At 37.1% G+C, this 11,077-nt stretch overlaps 1 protein-coding gene across 1 annotated transcript in view; it reads right to left on the bottom strand.

Annotated features, from left to right (window-relative positions):
• ADSL (adenylosuccinate lyase) overlaps positions 1–10,387 on the bottom strand; it is a 22,726-nt gene extending 12,339 nt beyond the window's left edge. The window contains exons 1-5 of the mRNA XM_015813587.1: positions 10,226–10,387; positions 4,080–4,283; positions 2,074–2,118; positions 925–1,004; positions 106–277 (exon numbers count right to left, since the gene is read on the bottom strand). Coding sequence (XP_015669073.1) covers positions 106–277; positions 925–1,004; positions 2,074–2,118; positions 4,080–4,283; positions 10,226–10,387 — 663 coding nt within the window. The remainder of the gene's footprint in view (positions 1–105; positions 278–924; positions 1,005–2,073; positions 2,119–4,079; positions 4,284–10,225) is intronic.
• Positions 10,388–11,077: the final 690 nt, after the last annotated feature.

Here is an 11,077-nt window from a genome sequence, read left to right as displayed (position 1 = left end):
AATAATAATAATAATAATAATAATAATAATAATAATAATAATAATAATAATAATAATAATAATAATAATAATAATAAAGTGAAAGGCCAGTGCATCCTTACTTACTTTACTGTGATCCCCTTCAAAAAGCTGTAAGAAGCTGGCCTGGGTGCCAGTTGTGCCTTTCACCCCACGGAATCTTAATTCATCTCGTGCTCTTTCAAGATTGCGAAGGTCTGTGCAGAGATCTTGAATCCATAAGCAACAACGTTTACCTACAGTGGTTAGTTGGGCAGGCCTAAAACATCACAAAGACTATTATTTAAGGACAAATGCATAAAAGTTAATGTTATTACAAAATGACTATACTTGCTTTTCCTAGAGCAGTTCCAACTTAGTTATAGGATCTGGTAAAAACAAACCATGACATTTTAATAATAGCTATTTTTAAATTAAATAAGAACCTCTAGAGTTGAAGGCTTAGGGAAGGGATATTGAATATTTTACATGATTGCTAATTAAACAGTAGCATATTTTATATGCCACTGATTTAAACATACTGGAAAAAAATTAAAGAATTATAGAACATGTGCAGCAAAAGACTATGTTATAGAAAACATGGTAATTCATAACAGATTACTGAATGGGAATTTAGTGAAGGAAATAAAAGCATGGCTGATTTTATTGTGTTCACATGAGTTATATTCTTGTTACAAATATTTTAATCAGACTAAATATGATTTATAGTATTTTTGCAAACAGATAAAATCTTTACGTTGAAAGCCCCTGCCCTTATTGGAATTCAATAAATTAGGGATGTACTCATAAACTTTACTGTCCTTAATCATGCCCCATAGAAGTTGAAAGCCACTGATGCATAAAATAGATGAAACAGAAAAGTAGCAGTCATATTATTAAGTAATAAAAATCTAAATAACTACTTACTGGTAGTGAGTGAAGCCCAAGGTGGGCAAGTTGGAATACTTTTTAGCAAAATCTGCCAGACGATTGATTATTGTGGCAAGCTATAATGAAAGTGAAGAATAACATACATGAAAATAAGGGAAGAAATATCATCATCATCTCATTTAAGGCAGCCTACATGGTTCATCTTCACTATGTATACAGACAATGAGGAAAAGCCATTTAAATCATTTTGCACAATAGTTTCTCCCCAAATTTAACCCTTCCACGCTGGCTGGAAATGAAAAGAATAGTTCAACATTGTCATGTTCAACAAAGTTTTTGCTTGGAAGAAGAGATGTCAGAGCATGGGAATAAAACTGTTTTGATCAAGGACTCAGGTCAGAAAGTAGAGGCTGAGTGGAAGACTGAATGTTCGAGAGTTCCCAGCTGCAAGTCAAACTTCTTGAGAAAAAATCATCCTACAGAATCAAAATTATAATGAATATTGGCTGACCTTGGACAGGGATGACTACTAGGACCTTTATCAGAAGTTTAAATGGTTGCTAGAAACATTGATTTAAATTGACTTGTATCTCACTGCTTGGAATTTCAACTGTCATTTGTTTTCTTGGAAATCTCAATGCCAGCATGGATCAAATCTTCTTATAGATCTTACCCTCTAGGTAAGATCTGCCCCCCCCCTCCATCCTTCCACAAGAACTAAAAACCTGGCTCTGACCATTGGCCTGGGATTCAAATGGCTATGCTGGAGGCAGTTGCTAGACTGATGGAAGACTCCAACCCCCCCCCCCCCTTGTTCTCTGCTTTCTACTCATCCATCTTTCTTTTTTGGTAATCACATAGTTGTATTTCTTGTGTTCTTTTTCATTGTTTATTTTATTACTCTATTATCTTCTGTTCTGCTCACACTTTTTTCATTGCTTTCTTTTTATTGTTGTAACCAATTATTAGTACTAATTAGTAAAGGCCCAAGTCAGAAAGTAGGTTCTATTCCCCATATGTACTTCCCAGAAAATCGAGAAATGCTCCGAATCTGTTCTTTTCTCCTGAATGTTTTGCCATTCCCTTAGAATCTGTTTCTATTTCTATTTCTATTTGTAGAGTTAACTTCAGCAAACAGCCATTAGTCAATCTATAGCACCTGTCTTATGAAAAAATGCATGCTACCTTGGGAAGAAGCAGGTTGAATCCATCTCGAAGTACTATCAAGTCCTAATAGAAAGAAAAAATTTAGAAAGTCAGATATAACTTTGTTCAATGTGATTGCTAAAATTTACTTTTCAGTGTGAGTTGCAACTGTATAATTACCGTAACAATAAATATCTTTACAAAATGTAAAATTTCAATGAACTTAAATGCTCTGATAAATATTGATAAGTCTAGTGTGAATAAGATTGCAATATAAGCACTTAACAAATTGCCAAATGACTAAAGCTAAATTAGATTTAATGGGATTTGTTTAAACAGGGGATAAAATTGTGCTAAATAGAGAAAATGGGAACTCCAAAGAACTTAATCATTTCATTTCTGAGGACGTAGACAGATGCCTATATCTGAGCTGGATTCTTCAGGAATAGGAGCAGATGAACTGAGACAAATAAAGGCAAAAGAATTGACAAGCTAGCAAAAAATGAACACTCTGGGCTAAGTAATATCTGCCTGAAGATATGTGAAGTCACCTAACAAAAGCACAGGTAATCCTCGATTTAAGATCATTGATTTAGAGACCGTTCAAAGTTACAATGGTGCTGGAAAAAAAATGACTTACTACTGGTGCTTAAACTTACAGCCATCCCAGCATCCCCATGGTCACATGATCAAAATCCAGTCATAGGACCACTAACATGCATTTGTGATGGTTGTAGCATCCTCAGATTATGTGATCTCCATGTGAGATTTTCCTAGCTGGCTTTCAACAAGCAAAGTCAATGGGGGAAGCTAGATTCAGTTAACAATTACTGTGATTTGTTTAATGACTGCAGCAAAAGAGATCATAAAATAGGGTGCGACTCACTTCACCCTGTCTTACTTAGCAATGGAAGTTCCGGTCGCAACTATCACAACCCCAGAACTACCTGTAGGCAATTTATGTTTAGTTGGAATTTGCGCCTAATAGCTGGAAAATAGCCAGCGTAACTCAAGTAGTGATAAATGATAGAGAGAACAAAGAAAGTAATCAAGCTTCTTTAAAAACGAGTCTTCTGAAAAGCAGCCAACATAATTTCTGTGAACAGGTCTCATTAACATTCCAAACTTTTTCGAGAATATAAACAAGGAAGCAGACAGAGCCAATCCAAAATATATTGGACTTTCAAATAGCTTTTGCCAAAATCCCTCCTCAAAGGCCTTAAGCAAACCCAGCAACCGGGAGGAAAAGGACTGATGCTGGACTAGTAATTGGTTTAAGAACAGAACATAGAGAATAGAACTAAAGAGGCTGATTTTCTCATTGGAAAAATGCACAACAGTTTTACAAGTCTGAATGTGCTTCCCCTCCTCCCTCTCTTTAGCTTTGTGGAAATTAGGGAGGGGGCTTATCTGAGATGTTTACTCAAGTTACATTTCTACCCCAGAATCAGACTCCTTTTATCTGGCCATTTCCTGGTTAGTGGCTCTTCTTCCCATCCCTCAAAGCCATTCCCTCTGCTCAACACTGTTCAACTATCTCAACAGAACTGGAACTCAGATAGCTCCAGTCAGACTTGAACACAGATAGTTCAAAAGGGATGTAATAAGTAAAAATTTTCAAGTATGAAATATACTTGCTAATAAAAATAATAATATTTTAGCATATTTAAGCATTAGATCCTCCCATGCCATGAAACATATTGGATATATGTATTAACATAATACATCAAATTTATATAGCTGCCCATCTCAGGAGAGGTAACTCTGGTGGCATACTATACTCAATAGAAAACAATACATATATAAAAACAGGTAGTTAAAAATAAAAATTAACATTAAAATTAAATTGAGAATTGAAACTAAAATAAATACAACCCCAAGCAGAAGGCGTAAGTACATCCTCCTCAATAGTGAAGCCATATAAACAAGACTTTGGTTCCTTGGGACCCCCAGGCCTGGTATCATAACCAAGTCTCAAGGAACTTCTGGACCATCAATAAACAGATTGATTCAATAAATAAATTTATTTGGGGGTGTTATTTTACCGTATTATCTCCCACATAACAAGAAGTTGCTCCAAGGTGAATGATTCCTGCAGCTTTTGGACAATAATGGGCAAATGTATGTACATGAGCCATTACATCATGACGCAATCGTTTCTCTTCCTCTGCTGCCATTCTGAAGTCTATGTTGTCCAGATTTGCTTCCATTTCCTTTATTTGTTCATCTGTGATGGGTAGGCCCAATGACTAAGGGGGAAAAAGTTTCTTAAATTAGAAGGTGTATGATCCTCAATTTAAGGCAGCCAACAGAACAAAAGTAGTTACTTTGGAATTTTATTTTTTGGCAGAAATAACTCTTGTTAATTTTCAAAATTAACTAAGAAATTATAATTTAGCTACAAATTACCAAGTAGCAGAGGACAGCCCTCCTACTTTACAATTTGAGTATTATTTCTACTTATATAATTTAATGTAATATAAGTAATCCTCTTCTAATGACCATTCACTTAATAATGGTTCAAAGTTGCAATAGCTTCAGAAAAAGTGAATTGCAACCCATTCTTGAAGTTATGACCATCACACCATCTCCTTGGTCATGTGATCACAATTCAGGTGCTTGGCAATGGTCTCGTATTTCCGACAGTTGCAATGTCTTAAGGACACATGATCACATTTTATGACCTTCCCAGCCAGCTTCCGACAAGCAAAGTCAATTGAGGAAGCCAGATTCACTTAATGATGCATGGTTCACTTAATAACCATATGATTCACTTAATGAGTGTGGTGATTTCCTTAACAATTATGGTAAAATGGTTATCAAATCTGGCCATATGATGATTCACTTAATGACTGCATTGCCTAGTCACTAAAGTTCTGGTGCAATTGTGGTTGTAAAAGACTACCTGTGGCTAATAATCAGACACGGAACATTTATTTATTAAACTTATATGCTGCCCATCTCTCCTAGAGATGACTCTAGGCAGGCTATAATCAATGAAAGCAATATGAATCATTAAAACAATAAATAGAACATTAAAATTGATATAAAAATTAACAAAGATGGGAAGAAAAAGGGCAAGATGCACACAGGGAGGTCTGGGGTCCTAACTTAGTCCAATAACCACTTCCAGAATGAAATGCTCCCATTGGCCAGTTGGCAGAGCCATGTCTTCAGGTCCTTTTGGAAGGCCAAAAGGGTAAGTGTGCTTCTCACCTTGGGGGGTGGGGAGAGATATTCCAGAGGGCAGGAGCCATGGCAGAAAAGACTCTTATTTATCCCAAATCAATATGACCTGTTACCTGTCCCAAGATTTCTAGTAATTTTATTGAAAATTGCAATTACAACAGTAAAAGTACAAAGTAAAAAAGAAAATAATAAAAAGAAAAATAGAAGCTGCAGAAAAGAAAAAGAGAAAAGGAACAAAGAAAATAATAAAGAAAAAGAAATGTATAAATAATTTTTTTTACCATCACATATAAAGAATTTTAGTAACTTAGCATTTCTCTTAAAATAGTTAATGCTACCATTCAGATTTGGTGCATCCAAAATGTCTTTACATTAAGTTGGAATGTTTCTCATATGTAAAAGGAAATAAGATATTCCTTGATGTCTTGATAACAAGATAACATTCTTCTCCTATACTTAGTTCATCATAACTCACTGTGGCTTGCTATTGATACCTTGCCTCTTGCTGTCCTGGAAGGAAAGACTACCTTGTAACAAGTGATTATGTTGTACTTATTACAGGTTGTATTTATTTATTAAATATATTATGGTCACATAGTCCAGAAGATTCTGGGTAGCCTATAATAGACAAATATACAATTAAAACAGCAAAAACCATAAGACAAAATGTGACCACCTGGTCTAAAAAGCAATTAAAAAAAACATGACAAGGATTCCATAGATACACCAACCCCACGCCTGGGAACAGAATAAGATCTTAAGAGGGTGCTATATATATTTCTTAAGGGGAGGGGGTGCTGTTACAGAGAGCAGAGCAATGACAGAGAAGATGACAATGTATCCACAAATGCAATTTAATCCTAGTCATATTTTATTATATTGCCTCTTTTATAAAGAGTACAAATTATTGAAACTTTTTAATTGACATTCTAGGGTGCACAGATTGCTTTTATATTCAGCTGCTGCTGCCTCATCAATAGAATTCTACATACTTAGCAATGGCCAAATTCTGTTATCCTGCATTTAAGGTCAGAAGTCAATTTCTGACCCAGTAACATAAATACTTTGTTCTTGGATAAGAATTTTAGCTTAGTTTAGTTTTCTTTCTGCCTGGCATTTATTCTATATTTTCCTGGCAGTAAATTGAATAACAAGAAACCCCCCCCCCAAATAACTGAAATCACATTCTCCAATGACAACTGAAGGGGGCATCTTTTACTAACAATTTGGCAGAGCCTTGTTGGAACAAACAGGTGCACATGGCGTTTTTTTCTCAGCTTGAATCTGAAGATCAAGATCAGAGTTGTGACTTCTTGGGAATGCAGAGTTAAAAATAACAGATTCCCTTTTCAAATTGGGGCACAATATATAAAGCAATGGTGCTTTAGGACAAATAAAATACGTAACATAAAACTGAACTGAAACAGGCTCTCTAAGGCTTTCTGACTTAGGGTATGAAAGAAATAAAGAATTCCTAAATTTTACTGTATTCAGTGTATGCTAAACAGAAACTGTAGGAGTCTGGTATAATTTTCCCCAACCTGGTGCCTACTGAATGTCTCAATTTACGACTCAATTGTTGACGGGGAAGTATAAGCAGTGTAATACTACAAGCAAAAAACTGTATTATGGAAGGCTAGAATAGCGTGAGAAGGATTTGTCTGGCTCTCATTTGCTTTGTTACACTGTATATCCCTAAAACTGCTGGCAAAGTTCTTTGTTTTGCAGAATCCTTTACATTTCCCGCATTACATTGTTACTGCAACTTTAGGACAGTTCAGGGGTGAAACTCAAGCAGAAAGTAAACAATGGATCAATCTGAAATGAATCTGTAGATCACCCTAAAGGGGGGAGGGGGAATTTAGATTGCAAAGGATGCCATGATTCCCCCAAACTTGCCCATCTAAAACAAATGCTCCAAGAATTTAAGGAGAATATACTATTTATGAAGATTTCAGGCAAAGGAACTTATCTTAATAGTAGCTCAACAGATTTAATATTTGGAATAGAAGATAAAGTCAACTTTATTAACTTCTGTTTTACAAAATTTGTTTCTGAAATGAAATATATATATTAAAACATTATTATAGTTTAATAAAATTATAATTCCTTCTAAGCTGAAGAAAAAATAGAGCACATAATATGTGATACACAAAAAGAAACAGCTTAATATTATAAACAGCTGAGAAATTATGTTTAGATTTTTGTTACTACCCTCCTGGCAAAAAAATGAACTATTTTGAAATACATTTGTTTCAAACCATTCTCTAATATGACATTGTAATGATTAATCTGAACGCAGGCCGGGAAAACAGAAACTACTGCAGGTGATGCAATTCACAAACTGCAACTTTGAGCATTGATTTACCATTATCAAGTTATCTCAGAGCTACATGTGAAATCTGTTTGCTTAAATCTGTTTTTATGTATTTAGAAAGTGTAGCTACGTCAAAACTGTTCTTCAGTTACAGTAATGATAGTAAAGAACATAATCCAGATTTTAAAAACATGTTTAGAAGTTTGAGAAAGAGCATAGAAAAATATTTCTTTGTTTAAGGACAATATACTTAGCCATGGCTAACTGAAGTTTTAAAAGTTCCTAGAATAAAAATGGAGAAGAATGAGAACCAACAAATAAAACCAGTTAGTATTTCCTAACTATATGTATGCCTTTGAATTCCTACAAAACTTCTCTGCTCAGGGATCTTTGGGCTACATAAGAAGTATTACTTAAACAATATACTCTTGTTAGAGATATATTCTCTTATTCTAATAAAGGTTGTTTTATACAGGCGGTTCTTTTTTAACAATTATTCGTTCAGCAACTGTTGAAGTTTATGGACAATGCTGAATGAGTGGTAGCTATCCTCAGAGTTCTGGCTGTCAATGTCCCCATAGTCATATGATTGTGATCTGGGAACTCAGCACCCAGCTCATGATTATAACGCAGCATCCCACGGTCATGTAATTGTTGTTTGTGAGCTTTCCTGCCAGCTTCCCACAAACAAAGTCAACGGGGAAGCCACCAGGAAGTCTGAAGTTAGAATCATGTGAGGTCCTCGCTTAATGACCTATGTGGTCATTTAATAATGGCATTTTGGATTGTCAGAATTACCACGGCTAAGTGGCACAATAACATGTCACCCTTTCCAACATGGTTCCAATTGTCAGGTTTTTTTTAAATATTACATACACACTAAAAGTAAAATTATGACAGGAACAGCCATGAATGTAGTTAAAATTCAGTGCAGATGGAATTATCAAAAGATAAAAAAGTGAAACAATTTAGGAACATAATATAAAATTTAAGAAGCGACAGACAGATAAGAAAAGCAATCATGTGCAGCAAACAATGATACTTTGTTCAAGAACACTAGGATCTAAATGCAGAGTTGTAACTGTTTTACTAAGCAGGAAGCCCCAGCAAGAGCTCAGGACTTAATGACTCTACTTTGCAGAACTATTTAATGGGATGATTACAAAAGATTGTCTTATTTCCTTTATGACACAATTGTTAAACTTATAGTCGGGGTTGTCCAACTGAGAATATGTTTTATAGACCACATTGGAGTTAGAATAGAATAAAAACTTTATTGTCACTTTAAATATACACTATTCAGCCTACATTAAAATGAAGTTTTGTTGCATTCAATTCTCAGAAAAATACCATTACGCATATACCCACATACACACACATATATGACACAGAGAAACATCACAGTCTAGTATGAATGTATATATATACATGGGGGAAAAAAAGGATCCTGCGAATTTACAAGACAGATGGCATAAGGAACAAAGCTGTTACAGAATCTAGTTCTGCTATAAATACTTCAAAACCTCCTCCCAGAGGGGAGCAACAGAAATAGACCGTGAAGTGGGTGTGTGGGGTCTCTAACAATGCTTCAAGCTCTAAGCACATAGTGCTTCTAAGCAGTATCCTAATAATGGGAGGCGAGCTTCCTATAATCTTCTCAGCTGTCCTTACCACTCTCTGTATGGACCTTCTATCTGAGGCACTGCTACTGCCAAACCACACAGAGATGCAGTTTGTTAAAATGCTTTCAATCGTCCCTCTGTAAAAAGTGGCCAGGACAGAAGGAGAAAGATGTGCTCTCCTCATCCGCAAGAAATGCAAATGCTGCTTTGCATGTAAAGCTGATTAATTCACCTAAACACGTACTGTTTTATATTTTAGTACTCATTGTATGTCTCTGTATTCTATTCAATTGTACACTATTTTATCTCTCATTTTTATTTTATCTTATTTTATTGTAGCTTATCTTAGCTCATTTAACTGTGCCTTATTGTGTCCGCTGCTCATTGTTTTGATATGGTCAAAAGAGTAATCAATACAGGGAGAGCAGAACAAAATTAATGAGAAGGTGTACAAAAATTATGGAGTGCCTTGTGCCTAATATAAGGCTGTTTTTTCCCCATACCTGATGCCTTCCAGGCCAACTTCTACAATCCTCACCAAAATGTGCTGACCTCAGGTTCTGTATCGCCTACCTGGCTGGCAGGGGATTCTGGCCCGAAGCCCAACATCAGGCTTAGAAGTTACCGGATTGTAAGAAATGTGATTACAGTATTCGCATCTGAGGGTTTCGAGTGGCAAATATGAATGGAGCAAAAAGGGGCGGAAGAAGCAACGCCGATCGGCACAGCAACGCCAGTCCAAAAGCCTCCGCTGCCCGCCACCCAAGCGATTGCCTGCCTCGCCATTTAAACACTGGACATACAGCATTAGGGCCATTTTCCCCTACCATTGATGACCGCTCAACAACAGCAAAGCGACCCTGAAACCTCTAAGCCAGTGTTTCTCAACCTTGACAATTTTAAGGCATGTGGACTTCAACTCCCAGAATTCCACAGCCAGCATTGCTGGCTGTGGAATTCTGGGAGTTGAAGTCCATATGCCTTAAAATTGTCAAGGTTGAGAAACACTGCTCTAAGCACCAGTCTAGATCATGCTAATCTGGCAACCAAGCGGGCCCCGCACCTTCTCAGCCTGGGCTAAGTAAAGCCAGAGCCTCCGCCAGGTGCTGAACTTCTTCCTGTCGCTGAAGTTATAGGCCATGTCGGGGCTGGCATAGCGCGAGACGAGAGGGGAGCGGTAGCGGCCGAAGGCGTCTTCCTCGCCGGCGGGATTCAAAGAAGCCATCCGGACGGGCTGCAGCCGAGAAGACTCGCCGGTCACAAACTCAGCGGAAAGGCCGAAGTGTGCTGAAGGTCGGAATAAAAAGAGCAGCAAAGTCCGGCCTCCGTTCGGCCTCCTACCTTTCCCACCCCTTTCCCCAAGGCGAGAGATTGGCCCGGAACGAGCGATCGCCGCAGCGACCTCTGCTGCTTGGGCGGCGCCGCGTTCGGTATTGCTGCTCCCGAACGCCTTGGGGTGCGAGGAAACGAATAAAGCGGGGTTTGTCAAAAATTGGCAACTCTAAGATGCGTGGAGTTCAGTTCTCAGAATTCCCCAGCCAGCATTGAAGCCCACACATCTTAAAAGTTGCCAAATTCTCCCTGAAATAAGGTAAATCCAGAATCCGCTGAATTTCTATCCCTGCTTGCTGAAGAGAGATGCTATCGCTCAAGGCAGATATTCTTTGGGGAATATATACTGCTCACAAAAATAAAGGGAACGCAAACCCCTTCGGTTCCATGGTAAAATGTTCCCTTTATTTTTTTGAGCAGTATATTTTCATTTGAGTATAGCGATAGGGTTTTTCCCTCCCCCTCACTTGTCTTTGAATATGATATGAAATTACCTAAGCAACTATTATATCTCCATGAAGTTTCCTTCCTCTCACCTTTAACCCATTAGAAATACAGGCAGTCCTCGACTTACAATAGTTCA

The sequence above is a fragment of the Protobothrops mucrosquamatus genome, unplaced genomic scaffold (assembly GCF_001527695.2).
Source record: "Protobothrops mucrosquamatus isolate PMUCROS unplaced genomic scaffold, P.Mucros_1.0 scaffold173, whole genome shotgun sequence".
NCBI lineage: Eukaryota > Metazoa > Chordata > Lepidosauria > Squamata > Viperidae > Protobothrops > Protobothrops mucrosquamatus.
Note: the sequence above shows the minus strand (reverse complement) of the source record. Positions and strands in the feature narration are given on the sequence as shown.